Source organism: Sinocyclocheilus rhinocerous, unplaced genomic scaffold (assembly GCF_001515625.1).
Source record: "Sinocyclocheilus rhinocerous isolate Xijiao unplaced genomic scaffold, SAMN03320098_v1.1 scaffold504, whole genome shotgun sequence".
Classification (NCBI taxonomy): Eukaryota; Metazoa; Chordata; class Actinopteri; order Cypriniformes; family Cyprinidae; genus Sinocyclocheilus; species Sinocyclocheilus rhinocerous.
This window is the reverse complement of record NW_015645076.1, coordinates 856,114-877,279: the sequence shown is the minus strand read 5'-3', so window position 1 is coordinate 877,279 and position 21,166 is coordinate 856,114. Positions and strand designations below refer to the sequence as shown.

At 37.8% G+C, this 21,166-nt stretch overlaps 1 protein-coding gene across 1 annotated transcript in view; it reads left to right on the top strand.

Annotated features, from left to right (window-relative positions):
* Positions 1-2,637: 2,637 nt before the first annotated feature.
* The window catches only part of LOC107705566 (sodium channel protein type 2 subunit alpha-like), a 39,347-nt gene continuing 20,818 nt past the window's right edge, over positions 2,638-21,166 (top strand). The window contains exons 1-11 of the mRNA XM_016508888.1: positions 2,638-2,808; positions 8,834-9,156; positions 9,343-9,461; positions 10,245-10,334; positions 13,435-13,563; positions 13,793-13,884; positions 15,784-16,032; positions 16,382-16,445; positions 16,855-16,996; positions 18,038-18,244; positions 19,009-19,284. Of these exons, the coding sequence (XP_016364374.1) occupies positions 8,887-9,156; positions 9,343-9,461; positions 10,245-10,334; positions 13,435-13,563; positions 13,793-13,884; positions 15,784-16,032; positions 16,382-16,445; positions 16,855-16,996; positions 18,038-18,244; positions 19,009-19,284 (1,638 nt within the window). The 5' untranslated portion in view covers positions 2,638-2,808; positions 8,834-8,886. The remainder of the gene's footprint in view (positions 2,809-8,833; positions 9,157-9,342; positions 9,462-10,244; positions 10,335-13,434; positions 13,564-13,792; positions 13,885-15,783; positions 16,033-16,381; positions 16,446-16,854; positions 16,997-18,037; positions 18,245-19,008; positions 19,285-21,166) is intronic.

The window sequence follows — 21,166 nt, the reverse complement described above, 5'->3', positions numbered from 1 at the left end:
TCATTTAAGGGTGATTCTTCAACGTAGAGAAATTTTACATCCCAGTACCGTAAAAAAAGAAGTTAAATTTACTGTTTAAAAAAAAACAGGCAGCTGTGATTGCCAGAAATTCACTGTAAAAATACTGTGGCGATGTTTCCAGTATTTTGGAATGCCTGTATATTTCAAAACATATAACTGTAATATAATTTCATTAATATATCATTATATTTAATTTCATTAATGTTAATATAATCTCCCTGAACTACCAAAATCTGCTTTTTTATCTTATTATAACATTATCTTTAAATAAACAGATAGCCATAATAATAATAAAAGTGGACAATGTACAATATTTAAATACAGGTAATAAGCTATAGTTTTGAATTTATGTAGCCTAAGGATGTGAACGTGTTATGTAACTATGAGTATTTTGACTCAATACTATAATATAGACTACAAAATAGCTGTAAGCTACTGTGACATTAAGCCCTAGCATCACAAAAAAATTTCATTTTAAAATGTAATTTTTGCCACAGAATTGACAAACACATCAAATGTTAAAAAAGTACACACGGCCAAAAAGTGCCCACATGGAAGATACATCCTCACACCATTTTTACTGTCATTTTAAATACACTTTTAAACGTTTAACGATCATTTAAATGTATGTTTCTAAATGCGTACATCGTTTGTCCAGGCGACACTGGCTGAAGAACGCAGGACCCTTTCACTGAACGTAGTATTTACCGGGTTATTCATCTGTTCGGCAGGATAAACACTTCTGTCATAGCCAGCTGCTCCATTGAGAGAGTTTACCCGTATTCTGTCCGCTCGGCGTACTGGTGATCCTTCAGTACGCCCTATGCCTCGATGACAACCCGCGGGCGAGAGCGTTTAATGAGGGAAGCTCAGTGAATGTCAAAACCAGCGCGATGCGTCATGCATCACCACTAGCCCTGCGGAGGCGCGACGCGCTGGCACAAAACAGCCGCTGTAACGCAGTAAATCACTGATCCTATCTGAGTGTATATTTTTAAGACTGAGACCATACAAATTTACCAGTGCCTTCATCCATACTAAACATGTAATAAACAACCGAAAAAACAACGCGCTAAGTTTCTTAGCAAATAATTAAGTCAGCTCCATGTGTCGTAAGAAGCGCCACCATCTCTCCTTGTCGCCAGCAGAGGGCGCGCGCGCATTGTTTGGAGCGTCGCGCCTCTCCCATGCCTCGGGTGCCGTGTACGCACGCCAGCAACCTCTTTCAAGCATGGATAAGGATTATTCATTTTGACCGTGTCTGGTTAATTTAGGGATTTGAGAAACGACCGGCCTCAATCCCTATACTATATAACACAATAGTATTGACTGAACCTGTACAGCCCTAGATGTTTGTAAGTAAAATGCAGTCCTGGATAGGCAAAGACACAGGCAACAAATCATTCTAATCTCTTTTAATCTTATGTGAAACTTTTTGTCCCCAGAGAGAACATAAATAGATTTTCCTTCTGTGGTCCATACAAATGTGGTACATTGTTTTATAGTATATTTAGGGTAATTTATTCTATAGTTTATTCTTCCCAGTTCTCCTCTTTATTACTGGTTTGCATGAAAACGTGAGTCACAATATTATTCTGAGTGTGTACTTATAAAATAAAGTCTAAAACAGTAACATACATTAGATACGACTTTAGATTTAGAAGGTAAATTTAGATGTTAATTATAAAGCTTCTGTAATATCTGCATATACAATTTATATTAAAATTATTTATTGGTTATCATTGTATTGATCTTCAAAGTCATGTGTTCCGAACAAACTATGTTAATATCAACAACAGCCTTTTAACTTAAGCAATTCAAACAAAATGCCTAAAAAAATAACATCTGAAAATCTTAAGTACTGTAAATTAAAGTATTGGACAGTTCTGTTGACATTTCAAGCAGCTAGTTATCACACTTTTAACGGAGAGAATATTTCCCAGGGAATATTTATCAATGTTTAAGTAAATTTTAATTAAGTCATTTTTTTAGGCACATTAAAGGCTACAAAAAGCATTTCCACTTGGCACATCTTGATCTTTTGTGACAACATGCCCCACCTCGCAATTTAAATGCCCTGTTATAGCCTATCATTTTAAATGTAAATAGTAAAACAAATGTGAAACACAAAGTAATTCCTGGAACAACAATAATGTCAAAGGTAATATGCAAAAATATGCACATTTCTAATCTTTAAAACACATTTTAGTTTGGAGCAAAAACTATTATTCTAGAACTTTTTGAACTTTTTAACATAAAATAATCGTTGTTAGAGAAATAATTTCCTCTAATTAGAATAAAATGTTCTCAATAAAAAATGTGAATTACCGTTGATGCAAAAAAACACTACATGTGGAATGCCTATGACGTAACCAATTAAAAAAAGAAAGAAAAAAATAATAAAAAAGCTTCACATAGATATTTCTTCTCTGTGCAACCCCGTCTAACCTCGGTGTTTTCGTTACAGTGGTCGCCCGGGCCTCACGTGCGGGTTCTGGCTAAAGCTGCGCGTTGACTCTAAGAGTCGAGTCGTGAGGCTCGCGCACGCGTCACTCCCACCACCCAAGCCACCGATAACCGGAAGCGACTATCATCCGTGATATTTGGGGAGACTAACGACAGCTGAGAGCGCCTTTCAGTGGATAAAAACATCGCCGTGCCCTCTCAATCTGTTTGACAACAACCGCGTTTTAGTGGAAGAAAAACCACAATAGACGGAACTAAGGGTAAAACGAAGTTATTAGAAATCACCATCATCCAGGTTCGATCCTGACAAGCATTGCTATGGTGAGTAAAAGATCAATCCAGAAACGTCTAGAAAGGCCTGCCACAAGAAAATCATATTTTTTGTGTGTCTTATATAGATTTAAGACCGCCAAAATCATGAAAATATTGTTGTAAAACTGTTATAAATAAGTCTATATGTTTGTCTCAAAATAGGCATTTTTTGTCAAAAGACAGTTGGATGATTAGGACTTTGCGTCCTTTAGGCAAATGAAGAATATGATTATGCATACATTTAAAGGTCATCCTCTGACTGCTCAACAGAGTGGAATTATGATCAGTTAACGTAAACAAATAATTAATCGTATCCATGTAAAGATCACGGAGGCTGAGGCATATGTTTGCGCAGTAGCCTAATTCGGATCATCCAGGCACTTATAAGGAGTTTAAACGGGATTTGGATCGCATTTAGCCATATCAGGGATTTTACAAAGGATTTGTGAATGTAAAAAACTGGACAGATGTTTGGGTTTCTGTCCGCTGGTTGCCTATGGAGATGATGATGGTGGTGCTGAATTTGGCTGATCTATCAAAATTAGAGAGATGCTGTTTGGACGAAGGACTGCAGTCGAGTTGTTTTAAGCTTAATGGATCAACACCTCTTGTTTTGAGATTTTCACAAGACGTTGAATGTCCACATAGCACATTAATTATATTGATAATGATTGTCATTGAAAAGAGGAGCAAACGCGACCCCCTCCTTCCCTCACATTTCCACACCCCACCCACTGTCGCACACTGGCTGTAAACGAGAAGGGGGTGAAAACACAATCCGAGGACACCAATACGTGCCAATTTGCGGTGTTAATGCGAACCTTTATGCCTCTAAAACTCGTTTGCGGTGGGGACATTTTTGGTCAGTGAAAAAAGGCACGCCCAGAGACGTTTTCTCTGTCGCCTAGACACCGTTTAACCCTTTAGGTGTGTTTCTCGTTACGTGGAATTACATCAATCTCTGTTCTTCATTCGGTGTCGTCTGGGGTGGAAATGTTGAGCTGTTGTAGCCCCGGGCGATGTTTTCTTTTTGGGGGGGGGACATAAAGCTCAAGAAATGGCCGTGTAAATGGTGTCATGCTCGGAGTTCGTTGTGGTTTGGGGGGCCCTCGAGCCTGCGGAATGGAAATAAACGGAGACGTCAACATGGCGACAGCTGCTTCGCCCCTGCGCTCGAGATGAATCCTCATCTATAAAGGTACGGCCTCCAAACTCACCTTGGGCTTCTGTCGCCACTCAATGCCAAAAATAACAATAGTGATAAACATCATCCGTCGACTGGGTCCTTGTATTTGTTGAACGTGGATCTTAAGAGGTCCTCAAATGTTTGACTTGTTAAAACAGTATATAGGCTACTGATAAGAAAACGCCAAAATCAACATTAGTCCATTTTGAACGTTGTCTTGGGCAGTTTTTAACAGTTTGCACTCTTCGGAAATGTTATTTTAAATAATAATATAAATCAATAAGTGGAATCCTAAGGAACAACCTGTACCGACTGAAAAATAATTTTTGAATTATGAATTTCTGTATTTGTGATAATGGCCTTTAAATTTGCAGAGGAAATGTGCTATTATTTAATTAACCGAATCGGTCATGTTAAACACGTAAGCGTCAATGTGTCTGAAAAACTGGCTTTTAAGAATAACACGCGAATGTGACGGCGGCGGCGGAGGAAGCGCGTGGCGGATGAACTGAGCTGAGCCCAGGCGGAAGCGCGCGCACCTGTGCTTCAGCACCATGGAGAGCAGCTGTTGCGAATCCCTGTTTTCTACGACGAAGCAGAACGATTCTAACGCACAGTTGAGGAAAATGTGCAAATTCTTGATTAGAAAGCTGCAATGTAGCCTATGCACTAACAGCCTCGTTAGGAAATGTCAAAGTGTTGGTGTTTTGTTTGAGTTTAGATGCTGTGTGAGTGTGAAGGGTCACTTCCGCCACATCTGTCAGAAATCATATATATACAGTATTTTAAACACATTCGGTGTCTGAATATGTATGCATGACTGTTTGACATTTGAGGGAAAGGTCTGATGGTAAATTCTGACACATTTTGGATGCCTAGAGTTGGCCTGGGATATTTTAATCCACCTTCTCAGTGACATACTGTCAAGATCTTTCAATATCCTTGTAACACGTTTTGAAATGTTGTTGTATGCATTTGTCATTTTTATTTAATTTCTTTTATTTTCTTGAATGTGTGTATTTATAGACTTTTAGCTTTTATTTTTAATTACTTTTTCTTATTTGTAAGTCGCTTTGGATAAAAGCGTCTGCTAAATGACTAAAAGTAAAGTAAAAGTAAAAGCATGCAGGATCCAATAAGGTGACATGTTTTATACTGGTGGTCTATGCTAGTTTTGAATTTTTGATCAAGTCTGAATGATACACATATATATATATATATATTTTTTTTTTCTTTTGGTAATGACATTAAAATTTGAACTTTACAAGCATTATTATGATACCAGAGGAGCTTGGATAATTTATCGGTGTTTGTCTGTTTTTTTTGACAGCTCATCAAAATTGTGAGTATTAGCACCCTTGATTTTACCCAGGAGTACCTACTGCATATTTAAATGGTGCCAGTGTCCCCCACCCCCTCTCTGAGGTTTGGTTTGACCCTGGAGACTGGTGTGTATTAGGGAAGGGCTGGGAGTAATGGCACCCCAGAGGATTGGCTCATTTTTGGAGGGGGGTTGAATAAGTGGATCATTGGATGAGTGTGTGGATGGGTGAATGCATGGATGAGGGTGTTGTTTTTACCTCTGTCCTCAGAGGGAACAGGCTGAACTGGCTGGGTGATGGTAGGGAGAGAGAGACAGCTCATAGTGCTCACTCACAGATCCACACACACACAAACAATTGCTTGCCAAATATTAGTCACAGTTGCACACTGAAATCTAGCCCAGAGCAGACGAGGGCACCCAGGAAGATTTTGTCTAGAAGACATTGTTAGCAGGAGTTCTGCATAGAAAAATTCCACTTTTCAGTTTAATGGAACTCAAACGTGGTCATTCATTGCAGTATTAAAGGAATACTGTAGTTCACCCAAAAATGAAAGTCTGGTAAAAATGTACTCACCCTCAGGCCATCCAAGATGTAGATGAGTTTTTCATCTTCAGAATAGATTTTGCGAAATGTATCATTGCATCACTTGTTCACCAATGGATTCTCTAAAGTAAATGGGTGCCGTCAGAATGAAAGTTCAAACAGCTGATAAAAAAACATCACAATAATCCACACAACTACATTCCATCAGTTAACTCCTTGTGACTCGAAAAGCTGTGAGTTTGTAATAAAAGAATCTGTCATTAAGATGTTTTGAGTTTTTTCAAATAGTTGCTTCTGGCTAAAATACAAGTCCACTAGCTGTAATATTGCTTTCTTCAGTGAAAAAGTCATTTAGTCCGAATCAGGAGAGAAATATGCACAGGTCAAGCAGTGAGCAGTCCAAAACAGTTCTAAAGAAATAATTCAGTGGATTTTGATGTGAGAGGACAACAGGGGATGGACCTTTTCACTGGAGGAAGTGTTATTATGGAATCAGGGTTATGGTTGTTATTATGGTATTTTGGCCAGAACACCTCAATAATGTTTTTTTTTTTTTTAAATTTTACAAATATACAGCTTTTCACTTTATAAGATGTTAATTGATGAAATGGAGTCATGGTGATTACTTGTGGATTATTGGATTATTGTTTTTATCAGCTATTTGGACTCTTATTATGAAGGCACCCATTCACTGAAGAGGATCCACTGGTGAGCAAGTGATGTAATGCTAAACTTCTCCAAATCTTTTCTGATGAAGAAACAAACTCATCTACATCTTTGGATGTCCTGAGGGTAAGTAAATTTGCAGCAAGTTTTTGGGTGAATTGCTCCTTTAAAATATGTTTCAAATTATTATATCAATATATCTTCATAAGTATTGATTTATATGACGTATGATTCATACTCTGGGCATGTAATTTTCACGCAGATTTGTATAAGGATGTTAGTTAAACAAGCATTTCAAAATCTGCAACAGTTTTTTTCACCTCTGGTTTTCTGTGTGGTAGTTATTTGTGAAAAAGGAAAGAGTGAATAGCAGATTTTATTTGGTCACAGATTCAGTTTTGAAAATGTTTTCATCTTCATTCATTAAACGTGGACATGATCTATAGTATGGATCCAGTGAGTAAAAAAGAGACTACTGATTTTTCAGTTTGCTTGGTGAAATGTTTATTGCAACTACTATTATGCCTTTCCAGTTGGATGAGGACTAAGGTTTTGCATCGTGGGTGGTTTGGAGCAGTGTCAGCTGTTGTTTGTGTAAAAAGAAATCCTAGTTCTAGAAAATTCTAGAAACTAAAACAATTACTGTTTTTATAAAAAAAAAATTTTTCCACAGCTGTCAACTATATTGATTCATTTTGATTCAGGTCAGTTTTATTTGAACTTTTAAAAAGTATTACCTAAAAAAAGGAAGAATGGAGCCTGAGCGTTTGGATTTGGAAAGGCATACAGTAGCTGGAGATGGGTCGAAATGATAGCATCAAATGGTTTAGAAAATTTAACAAGAATCAGGTCTCCATTTTTTTGCCTTGAATCCACCAATCCAAATTGCAAGATTGTTTTGTTTAAAGATGTAAAAATCTGCATGTTTTGGGGGGATGGGGGGGGGGTTGAATTTCAAAATCCATTTTAGAAAGCCAGATGCATGCTCAGGTGCCACTTATGTATGTAATCATGACTGTAATCATCTACCAAAACTGGGTTTTGGATTCCAGTGTGAGTTCTGTGACACAGCATGTATGTTACACAGCAAATAAATAAATGGACATAAAATATTGATTTGGCTCGAAATAGTTATGTGAGAAAAAAACACAGCAATGTAAGAAATTGGTCAGTTATACAGTTTGACTGAGGAATTCTTTGACTGACCAATCAGAATTAAGTACAAATTGCCATGCAATAAAATACACTATCGTTCAGAAGTTTGGGGTTGGTAAGATTTTTTAATGTGTTTAAAAATAAAAATAGTGACATAGTGAAATATAATAAAATAACTTTAATATAATTTAAAATGTAGGCTAATTCATTCCTGTGATGGCAAAGTTTAATTTTTAGTAGCCATTACTCCAGTCTTCAGTGTCACATGATCCTTCAGAAATCATTCTTATATGCAGATTTGGTGCGCAAAAGAAACATTATTACCATATAACATTATTATCAGCAGTGAAAACATTTGTGCTGCTCAATATTTTTATCGAAACTGATTATCAAATTTATTTGAATTTATTTTTTGGTAACAATTTAATAGTTATTACTGTCATTCTTGCGGAATAAAATGTATTTCTTTAAAAAAAAAAAAAGACTGACCCCAAACTACAAAGTATGAGCATTTCAATATTTACAGTCATCTCTTTCCCTCCGTCATGCTTTCTCCATCTCTATTATCTCTTTCTTCTTTTTCCCCCATATCTTACATATATGTCTCTATTCTTTGAGACAGTGAATCTTGAAGGAGATGGGGGATTCGTAGGGGTCATGGAGCCCCTGGGAATGTAACTGATTTGCTCTGAGTACACGCCCAGTTTGGCACTCACAGCTCTGGCAGACTGGCTATGGCTATTTATGCCTGGTGAAAGCCTGCAGGTGATGGAGATTTACCGCTGATTACAGAACCGGCTTTCTGACAAGATGCGCGTTAAATATCGCATGCGATTTATCGTGCAGCCCTAGAGCTGGTACAACCATCCGGTTCTGTAAACACACACACACACACACACACACACACACACTCACAAGCTGCATCTAATGGCACTGCATGATTGTTAACAGCCTCTTAATTGGTAATAGTTACTGTATGAAATCTTCTCCCGAGTCTCCAGTGTGATGCTGATCATTTTGTAAATAAACTGACAATAGTTATTTCATGTTTTAAATGGTCACAGATTGACTCTATTAATAAAAATGAAGGACTTCCACTGTAATGATCAGTCTCCTCTCGCAGCCACTATGTATTGAACGTGTGATTTCCTTCCTTCAGCTCCCAGACTGACCGGAGATTAGCTGGTGCAGCTACCAGAGCAGGATGTCAATATGGCTGCTCAGCTGCTCGTTCCACCCGGACCTGACAGCTTCCGGCGCTTCTTGCCTGAGTCTCTCGCTGCTATCGAGCACCGCATCGCAGAGGAGGCGGCCCAACGGCCCAAAGGCGGGAGACGGCCTGATGATGATGATGAAAACGGGCCCAAACCCAACAGCGATTTGGAGGCGGGAAAATCCCTGCCCTTCATCTACGGAGACATTCCACCCGAATTGGTGTCCGTCCCGCTGGAAGACCTGGACACCTACTACAGCAACCAAAAAGTATGTGTGAGAAGATTTTTAAAATGGAAGCTTCTTATTTGTGTCTAGACTGCCAGCAGGACTTCAGTCTGTTGTTGTAACGTGTATCACTCTCTGTAGTTATGTAACGCCTTGTGAAACAGATTTGAAAAGAGATTGTTGCAGATTGGGTCCACTGTAACCACAATCCAGTTTTCTCTGCTTCAGACCTTTATAGTATTGAATCGTGGGAAGACTATATTCCGCTTTAATGCTACGCCGGCTTTGTATATTTTGAGCCCCTTCAATCCATTGAGGAGAATCTCCATCAAGGTCCTGGTGCATTCATATCCTTTATCAGCTGAATGTATGTATGTAAGCATCTAAACAAGGTATAGATTAGTCTCGCATAGCCAGACTTTTTACTTGCAACATATATTCTGGTCCACATTCATCTTATTTTATTAGAACACTTAGAAAGGAACCAACATCTGACAATCTGACCAAAATACATACTGTATAACATTCAAAAGTTTGGGCTCTAAGATTTTTTTAATGTTGATGAAATTTTTTTTTATGTGATCAAAAATACAGTAAAATATTAGTATTGTGAAATATCATTACAATTTAAAATAACTGTTTCTGTTTTTATGTATTTTATTTATGTAATTTATTCCTGTGTTGGCAAAACTGAATTTTCAGAAGCTGTTATTCCAGTTTTTAATGTCACATGATCTTTCAGAAATCATTCAGATATGCTGATTTGGTGCTCAAGAAATATTTCTTATTATTACTGATGTTGAAAATAGTTGTGATTCTTAATATTTGGTTTGGTTGACCCCAAACTTTTAAACAGTGTAAATACAGTTCCGCTTCTCTAAGTTTAATTGTTTGCTACCAAGTGCCTAAAAATAACTTTCATTATCTTTCAAATCTAAAGGTTCAAACCTGGCAAACATTTGACAAATCCAATAATTATTTCTTCCTCATTAGCATTGATAATATCAAGACAGTTCCCCTAGGTGTGCTGTCTGAGGCTTAACCTGAGATTAGGTGTAGTTGGGTGTGTATACATACAATATTTGTGTGTGTTTGTGTTTTTTTGTGTATATTCCTTGACGGCTGCTCACAATGTTCAGTTTTGTGATCATGTGCACAATCTTGACCAACTGCACCTTCATGACCCTCAGCAATCCCCCGGACTGGGCCAAGAATGTGGAGTAAGTCACATCATTAACACAGTTGTGCATAGGGATTTTACAGTTTAACCTAAGTTATAACCCAGTTTAACCAAAATGATCAGTCTTTCTCTTCTGGGAAGGTGAACTAAACATATTCATTATCTTGTAAACACTTGTATGGACATGATTTTGTCCAAAAAAGTGATCTGTAAATTTGTATCCCCTATGTATATATATTAGGGATGGAACGGTTCAACTTACTCACGGTTCGGTTTGTATCACGGTTTTAGAGTCACGGTTTCGGTGCGGTTCGGTATGTTTAGGCAAAAACTATACGGTCAAATAAAAATAAAGAAAATAAGAATAATCTATCTAACTACAAGCAACAGCACAAATAAATACAATAGAGTAAATATACAAATAAAATAAACAGAGATTTTCAGTTTTTTTTTTTTAGGTATGTCTAACAGTTTTTAGGTACAGAAATTGAATAAAGTAATGAAATGCAAAACAGCATTGCATATTTGACTGTATAAATTAAAGAATAATCTTTATTAAAGTTACGAAAGCTATTCAATCAAGAGCAGTGAGTGATTTCTTTGTTGTTGTTGTTTGATTAATATTAAGAAAGTGCTGTCACTTGATGCAGTGCACTGATACGTTCAGCCGGCTATGTCTGCTATAGGATACTTACCAAGACGGGCATTTTGACATAATTTTTGTGTGAATTTGTCCATTTAAACACAATACTTAAGAGAGAGCTTAATATTTGTGCACGTTCTGAGGCGCGGGTTTGCACGCTTTGGATGAGCACACGAACAAATACAAGAGTGAATGGTTTGTCCACGTTTTTTTTTTCATCGCTGTTGTTGTAATGTATTGGGAAGCCAGAATGCACATCCATCAACAGAAACATATATTAGCCGAACCCTGTTTGTTTTACGTGTTATTTATAGCAAACCATATTACAGATGCGTTGTCAGATTTAAGTTGAACCGCGGTCCTAGCGAATGCCGAACCGAGTGTGGAGAACCGTACGGTTCGATTTTTTTTCCGCAAACCGTTCCACCCCTATATATATATATATATATATAAGAAGAGACAAAAAAAGTCATAGTACAGAAATAAAACAATGCAAATATTACAAAATATTACAAAAAAGTGTATAAATCACTCGTTTTTCTAAAGTAAAAATATCCAGCAGAGACACTAGCAAGTAAAGTTATAGTGGGAGTCTGTGTCTCTCTCACCTCCCTTGAGCCCCCCTAAAACATGCAGAGAGTTTGCTGGGGGGTAATTGAGAATGAATGGGGGAAAGTCACGTGAGAGGAGGCAATGCCTCCTTCGCAAAATGATTGGATATGACTGCTTATGATCGACTATGATTGGCTCTGCGCGTTCCATGCTCGCCAATCAGTCTGAATGAACAAAATGATGGCATTAATGGGAAGTCTAATTAAATAGTAAGCAATACACACACTTATATACCGCCACTTTGTCACGTCAAAATCAAACTTCAAATGGCCTGGAAACATGAACTGTGTTTTTTTTTGTAGTGAACAATCAGCTTGTTGAAATTAAAGGTACATCTTCGCATCTGTGACCAGTGTTTATTGAGCTCTGATGACTGATGATCCAAAAATAAGTTTCTCTAAAAAGAACAGCTGAACATCAGTTCATAAATAAAATATATAATTGTTTAAATAAAATATATTGCATACATTTTTACTGCCTTGAGTTATTCATTTGGAATAAATGCAAAATGCTTAAAAACACTAAACTGATGCGATGTATACTTGGTTTTAATAAATAGAATAGCCTATTAATTACATTGTTAATCTAAAAATACAAAATATATTTTTATTTTGGTAGTGTAAGTAAAGTTTATTTAACTAAGAAAATGTGACTGGGACATGAATTTACGTTTTATAAAAAAAAAAAAGTGAGGACTTTGCCTCCTCATTTCAGATCACCGCTGCACGCGTCATACATAGATTTTCTTTATAAATTAACTTCTATTAACTAAATTAAATCAACATTTGGTGTGACCATCCTTTGCGTTTACAGCAGCTTTAGCCCTAGGTGCACTTGCGCATAGTTTTGAAGGTAGGTCTCTTGAAGCATCTTGGAAGCGTTGCGACAGTTCCTACTGACACAGCAAAAGATAGAAATAACTTAAAATCATTTTTTAGCTGGTGAAAATACTAGTGTTCTAATAATTTTGGCCACCACTGTATATATACATATATATTAAATGACAGCTGTTACTCATTAACAACAGCGAGTAGCAAATCAGGGTTTTGTGGGAATGTATTTAAATAAACAATTTACCCTAAAATGAAAATTCTGTCATTTTTTTACTCTCACTGTTTACTCTGTGGAACAAAAATGTACAGTTTATATTTTATAGTGACCAACCCTGTCTCTTCATTTCAAAAAATGTAAACAACTAAACAAGTAACAACAACTAAAAAAAGTAAACAACAAAAAAGCACCATACCATACAGTTCATTCTTATTATTCTATGTTTTCTAAAGCCATACAATAATTTTGTGTGTGGGAATTACTGAAATTTATGCTATTATTGACTTATAATCTTCCCTTCTAGTGAGCTGTTAACTCAAGAACTGCTGTGAGTAGATTGAGTCAGTGAGTTGGACTTATTGAACAAATTAGAATTCATTCATGAATCACTTGGTTCCTTTTCGTGACTGGATCAATTGGATCAACACCTCAAAATAAATTTTTTTTCACCGATTTAATTTTTGAGGTCAACGCAATGCAGAACATCTTACTCAATGGGAAGATTTTCAGCGAGTTATTTCAGTAAAAATAAATAAATAAATAAAGTCTATTCCTTGCACATAGTATCATGGTTTCTGAACACCTGGAATTGACTGAGAATACAAGTTGTATGAAGCACCTAATGGTGTTTTTTTGTTTTGTTTTGCATTTTAACATATATGGTCACTATGCTGTCTTCTCTTTTTGTGTTTTGTGCCCCGACTTTTTTTCCAATAGGAAATTTGTCAACACAGCAAATGAAATAGCATCATTACATGGGGTATTTAACATTTAAATGTTTCAATTTCATACAACTTAATTGTTCTTAGTGAGGTTTTGTTTCGTGTGCATTCAGGTACACATTCACAGGGATCTACACCTTTGAGTCCCTGATAAAGATCCTGGCACGGGGCTTCTGCGTGGGGAAGTTCACTTTCCTGCGAGACCCCTGGAACTGGCTAGATTTCAGTGTCATTCTGATGGCGTAAGTATCTCCGATGACAGATGTTTCTCATGCTTATTAATTTGTATTAAAATAAGAGTCATACAAATGAGTCTGTACACTGTTTTTCCTGAGCTGTTAATGAGAGTTTGCACACATTGATGAAAGAAAGCTGGTGAATCCATGTCGGTTGCTGTTGTGTGAGTTTGAGCGAGTGTGTTGGTGTGCATGAGTGTGCGCACTTGTGGTAACTCTCTATTTGATTCTACAGGTATGTAACTGAGTTTGTAAACCTAGGCAATGTGTCAGCTCTCCGCACTTTCAGAGTGCTCAGAGCTTTGAAAACTATCTCAGTCATCCCAGGTAAGGGATGTGTGTGTGTGCGTGCGTGTGTGTATAGACGTGCGCATGCGTGTGCACGTAAACACAGGTGTCAGTCAGATGTGTGTCTCTGTGTGACGTTTCCCTCTGCTACCCTGTCCTGTCCTAACATGCGTGCGTGTGTTTGTGCGTGCGCGTGTGTGTGTGTGTGTGTGTGTGTGTGTGTGTGTGTGTGTGACCCCTTCCCCCTCCACCCTCCCTACAGATATGTAACAGAATTTGTGGATCTGGGCAATGTCTCAGCACTGAGAACCTTCAGGGTTTTACGAGCACTCAAAACTATATCAGTGATTCCAGGTGAGGGCTAGCTCACAGGCTGCCTCTCTCTCCATCTGAGCTCTCGCTCACTCCATCCCCTCCTCCGCTGGCCTCTCTCTCATTCTGTCGCTCCCAGCGGTCAGAGAAAGCAGGAATCCGCTCGGGCGTAAAAAACGGGATTCCAGGCTTTTAAAAACACATTCTATAGTTTTCCTTATATCCCTTCTGCCGGGCTCTACTCTGTTATTTCCCAAAGACCATCACACCTTGGGAAAGGTCTCCCATCATGACTTGGGAAAGAAATAGACAACTGGGCATTTTTGAGTTGTGTTGTTTTTTTTTGCATGAGACATTGCTGAAGCCTATAGCCTGAGATAGAGAACTTGAGACCCTCTACTCTTCTCTTCTCCTCTGTCTGCTGTTTGAGTTCTATGTGCATGCGCATCGTCGGCTGTGCCCGTTATATCCTGTGCTGCGCATGTGTGTGTGTGTGTGTTTGTGAAACACACACACACATGATGGCATGCACATGCAACACTTGCACTCACTGTCTTACACTGCATGCTTTAATGTTGTTTATACGCAATGTCAAAAACATTTATTCAACTAACATGCAAACTAATATTTAAAACCATGTTTTAATCACCAAAAGCTTCTTGATTGCTTTCTTTTTACTAATTATATAAAACAGAATGTTTTCTAGATTTTTTTTTGTGTTATTCTAGTTTAAAAAAAGGATTCGAGTAACTATAATGTCAAAAATATAAGGTAATGTTGTATACTGCCAGAATAGTTCAGCCAAAAATTAACATTCTACAATGTTTTCTTTATTCGTCATTATTCCAAACTAAACCTGTATGCTATGATATCTTTGTGTAAAGAGGAGATAAGAATTTGACTCTTAATTTAAAGATACACTAAAGAAGATTTTCAAGATGACACCAAAACAGATTTAATTTTCTTTATTGTCGTCACACAAAGCTGTCATCTGACCTCAGAAGGCTTAAAATGTAGTGTACCATTTGTATAGGACACTATTATGGTGCTTTCATGGTGTCTTTTTGGAGCATGACAGCTGTGGTTGCTATGAACTGTGACTGTATAGAATAGAGCTGTGTCAATTTCCTTTTTGTGTTTTACACAAAAAATAACAACATACAGGTTTAGAATGACATGAGGGTGAATAAGTAATGGGTTTCTGGGTGAACCATTCGTGCATCAGTATGACAGAAACAGTAGCACTTTAATAATATGCAATTTGTTAACATGAGTTAGTGCATTAGGTATTATGAACTAACAATGAACAAAATTTTACAGTATTTTGGTTCATGGTAATTTATAAATACACTGTTGTTCATTGTTATTCATGTTTGTGAAAAACAATGTTAATTTACACAAAAATTTATAACTGTATCAGTAAACATATGAATTTATATTAACCTACATAAATAAATGTTGTAATGTAGCTATCATTCTACGTAATGTTAACGTATTAGACCTTATTCTAAAGTGTTACCATAAGAGCCTTTCCAGATCTATGTAGCTGTATTGTGCATTCTCACATTGTGTTTGAGTTGTTGTGTGTATTGGGTGTGTTTGTGACCACCGTTGCGTGTTCCTCAGGGCTGAAGACTATCGTTGGCGCTCTGATCCAGTCCGTGAAGAAGCTGTCAGACGTGATGATCCTGACTGTGTTCTGTCTGAGTGTGTTTGCTCTGATCGGACTGCAGCTCTTTATGGGAAACCTGCGGCAAAAGTGTGTGAAGATGCCGGAGGTCAATGTCACTGAAAACCTGACCGCCACGCTGAACTACAGCGCCGGTTTAGAGCTGCGCAGCACCTTTAACTGGACAGAATACAGTAGTGACGAGAGTACGTGAAGAATGTGTGTGCTTCTCTGTGTGTGTGTGTGTGTGTGTGTTATTGAGATGCTCGTTGACACTACATGTCCTTGAGGATGTGAGGAATGCTCCACTGGCCCAAGAAAAATTAGTCTTCGAGTGCTCAAAGCACTCTTATGGTTGTGTGTGTGGATGTGTGTTGCCTTGCAGTGAGTGTGCTTTAAAGTCTAGCCTTTTTTAGACAATTTAGGCAAATACACTTCCTTCAAGCAACATGATTCACAGCTAGAAACATATCCTGTACTGTACATCTTTGTGTGTATATGTTCAGCTTTTTATTATGTTTCTTGACATTTATCTTGTGCCTTTCCCCTTTTTAGGCAATTATTATTTCCTCCCAGGCCGCAGAGATCCTTTGCTATGTGGAAATTCAAGCGATGCAGGGTGAATATATTCTTTTAGACTGCACATGCTAATGAAATTTAAACATCATTATATAATATAGAGAATATAGAATGTAAATAGATTAGATGTTGTAATATAAAGAAAAGTTTTTTTTTTACTTGAAATACTGCAGGTTTTCATAACAATCTAACATCTCATTTTTTAATTGGTTAAGTTTATATAATGCAGTGGTTTTCAGCCTTTTTGATTCTAAGCTAATGTGTACTTCTCTTACTTTTAGCATTTTAACTGAGATGTATGTAACTATAACTCATTGAGACCCCCCTGAAAGTTTGCTGAGGCCCCGGCCTCCTGGTTGAGAACCACTGATATGATGTCCCATGTTGGGCTAAATAACTCTTATTCAGTGAATATGCTGAAAATATTTTTCCACTTCCTTGGATTACAGGCAGTGTCCAGAGGGCTTCACGTGTATAAAAGCAGGTCGTAATCCTGACTACGGCTACACAAGCTTTGACACATTCAGCTGGGCCTTCCTCTCACTCTTCCGACTCATGACACAAGACTTCTGGGAAAACCTCTACCAGCAGGTACAGCCCTGACATCAGCTCAATATAATCCTGTAGACATGAAAAGACACCCTACATCCTTCTACAATGTCTAGGCCATGGCTATTTATTTCCTATTAACATTATACCACACCATTGTTTCTTGAATCTCCAGAGCCATAGCAAAACAAATTTAATTTTGTCCGAGTTGTAATACTTTAATAATAAAGAAACCATTATATATAAGTTTAGCCCATTTTCCTGTAGGCGTTAGAAAACATCAGCATCTATCCATTAACTAATCAATATCCTTTTACTTGTTTTCACATTCTCTTTCTTCCAAAAAAAAGTATTTTTGTAACATTTTGTTTGTGTATGTGTGTGTTTTGCCTCTCACAGACCCTGCGTGCAGCTGGAAAGCCCTATATTTTTAAATCTTGACATCTCTTTGGAAGTTTGTTGAGGCCCTCTAATGGGCCCCGGCCTCCTGGTTGAGAACCACTGATATGATGTCCCATGTTGGGCTAAATAACTCTTATTCAGTGAATATGCTGAAAATATTTTTCCACTTCCTTGGATTACAGGCAGTGTCCAGAGGGCTTCACGTGTATAAAAGCAGGTCGTAATCCTGACTACGGCTACACAAGCTTTGACACATTCAGCTGGGCCTTCCTCTCACTCTTCCGACTCATGACACAAGACTTCTGGGAAAACCTCTACCAGCAGGTACAGCCCTGACATCAGCTCAATATAATCCTGTAGACATGAAAAGACACCCTACATCCTTCTACAATGTCTAGGCCATGGCTATTTATTTCCTATTAACATTATACCACACCATTGTTTCTTGAATCTCCAGAGCCATAGCAAAACAAATTTAATTTTGTCCGAGTTGTAATACTTTAATAATAAAGAAACCATTATATATAAGTTTAGCCCATTTTCCTGTAGGCGTTAGAAAACATCAGCATCTATCCATTAACTAATCAATATCCTTTTACTTGTTTTCACATTCTCTTTCTTCCAAAAAAAAGTATTTTTGTAACATTTTGTTTGTGTATGTGTGTGTTTTGCCTCTCACAGACCCTGCGTGCAGCTGGAAAGCCCTATATGATCTTCTTTGTTCTTGTGATCTTCCTGGGCTCCTTCTATCTGGTAAATCTCATCCTGGCTGTGGTGGCCATGGCATATGACGAGCAGAACCAGGCCACCATAGAAGAGGCTCAACAGAAAGAGGAAGAGTTTCAAGCCATGCTAGAACAGCTAAAGAGACAACAGGAAGAGGCACAGGTAGCTACACACACACACACACACACATACCAACTATCAGAATACACAAGCATACATTCACTTGCACAGACAGTTTTTTTTATTTTTTATACAAATTATCACATTGATTTACAGTTATTGTGTGTTCTCATTACATTTGTTTTGATCATTATTTTGTTCTCGTTTCCTGATCTTTGATCTCTTCCTCTGCCTTCGTCATCTCTGAAGTTTCTCAGTACCACACTTGCTTCAGCTAACACTGCCCTGTCGCCATGGAAACCGACAGATAATGAGAGCGAGTGAGAGAGTGTCCTTTCTCCTAGTAAACATGAAAAAGAGAGAAACAAGAGGGAAACAGAAAGCGAGAGAAACAGAGAAAGAGACCAAAAAAGCAAGATGTAGATTAACTCAAAAATGGCGACTGTGCGTTCTCTATGGTGGAAGATAGATAGATAGATAGAGAGGTCAGAGTTACTTTTACTTTTTACTAGTAATTGGGCTTATTAGATGTGATTCCAAAAGTTAGAAAGACATAATAAGGAAAAAGAAAGTTAAAAACATAATGCAGTTGTAAGTAAGGATTACTGAGAATGGGAATAAAGTGGCAAAGGTCAACAATATGACAAATACCTGTAATTTAATCTGATCACATAAAGCGATCCTCCCTCCTTCTTCAGTGCTCACTGTTTATCCATCTCTTGTCTCTGCTTTCGGTATGTGAGCTTGAACTAAGTCTACCCCTGGTTGCCCTTGACAACGGTGCTTGCGCTGTGATTGGTTGGCAGGTTGCCGTGGCAGCAGCAACAGAGAGTGGGGAGTACAGCGGGAGGGGGGGCTTGTCAGAGGAAAGCTCCTCCGGAGGGTCCAGACTCAGCTCCAAGAGCGCTAAAGAGCGAAGGAATAGGAGGAAGAAAAGAAAACAAAGGGAAGAAGAAGAGAAAGCCGATCAGGAAAAGTTCCATAAGTCCGCCTCAGAGGACAGCATCAGACGGCCTGGATTTCGATTCTCCATCGATGCCAACCGACTCTCGTATGAGAAGAAATGTTCCACTCCAAACCAGGTGACCACCTTCTTTGTGTGGCATTGTGGGAAATGTTGTTTAATAAACGTTTCTGAGTTTGTCAGATAATTCTCATCTTCTCAGCTATATTGTTACTGAGGTGGGCGGAGTGCTAATCAACTCAAGAAGTGTGATAGGGAGGCAGAAAATATTAGCTCATTAAAATGTTCAGCTATGCACTTATTCACAGAGGATTACAGGGTTAAAGGTGGCACAGATGCATTACACAGATGCCTCGAAAATAACCCAAATGTAAATGTGGTTGAGATGTGGTTTCATTTAATTCTAACAAATCTTAATCCACCAGAAATCTATTGTAAAACATAAAACATACATGCTACCATTGGCATATGCATGCAAATTAATCTGCAGTAACATTATTCACAATATAAATACCATGAGACAAATCGGATATACAGTTTTGAAATATGACATAATATGAGCACATGACATAACATAGAGAAACAAAATTAACCAATTTTTACACACTTTTGCACCAGCTGATGGTAGAAATGCCAACAGCATGCAGAATTCAAAACTAAGAGCAGGCATTTTGATGATGACAAACACAACTAAATCTACAGGGACATTAGTACAAAGATAGTAGGTCTTAAAGAAATTTATGTGTTCATGTGTTGATGTATTTTGGAGTTTGGGGTAGGACGCGTCAAAGGGCTTGTGCTCTTAAATAGCTAAAAGCCTTTAGTTTAGATCATAGCTATGAACCATAATTTGCTACTTGCTTTTGCTAGCCAGACCTAGTCTTTTTAGAGAGCTTTTGACACCACAGTGCCAATTTTCAACAGGAACAGCATTCATATTATTGTTAATTAAATGTGTTTCCTGCAAAAATGATTCAGCTTTTCAATGCAGTATTAGGGCCCTATTTTAATGATCTAAGCGCATGGTGCAATTGCGCTTAGGGCATGTCCGAATCCACTTTTGCTAGTTTAAGGATGGGAAAAATGGTCGGCACAACCGGCGCGTAGTCTAAAAGGGTTGTCCCTATTCTCTTAATGAGTAATGGGTGTGTTTTGGGCTAACAAGTGTTAGTCTCATCTCCCATTCCCTTTAAAAGCCAGTTGCTCTCGTGTCATGGCGGAATTTACAAGCGGAAAAACTGAACGCGTCTCTAGCGAGGAAACGGATCTGCTTGTGCGCATAATTCTGATACATGAAATGACTATCCGCGGAATTTGCAAGTGGAAAAACCGAACGCTTCTCTAGTGAGGGAACGGATCTGCTCGTGCGCGTAATTCTGATACATGCAAAGACTATCCATTATGACATGTAGGCATTTTTATATGTATGTACACAATAATAATCTTTACATTTTAATCCTTTAATTTTTCATTTTTAAAAATGTTTGTGTGCTGCTGCACATCCCTGTGTGTGTAATAAGCAAAGTGTACACGCGTTGTGCACCCGCCTATTGGAGCATATTACTAACATGCTCTTTAAATAACAAAAAAGAAAAAAAATATTGCGTCAGACTTTAGACCAGGTTTTTGTTGGTCAATTGCACAGTCTATTTCAGTTGCCTCAAAATAGCAATGCGCCTTAACACACCTTGTTTTCTGACCAGCACGCCCATGGGCGCACCAATGCATTTGCTATTTAAACAACGTGGCGCAGGACGTGAAAATGACAACTGCGTCGGGCTGAAACTAGCAAAAAACATTGCGCCGGGTGTATGATAGGGCCCTTTGTTGTCGTAAAGCAAGATATTCACCTTCAGACTTTAGTAATGAATGATTTAATTATTAATATTAGGACTAGAATAATAAATACAAATGTGTTCTGTGTACTGGTTATTGGACACATAAACAATCTATAAGTATCAGTGTTAAAAATACTTTATCAGTCAATTTCTAATCTTCAT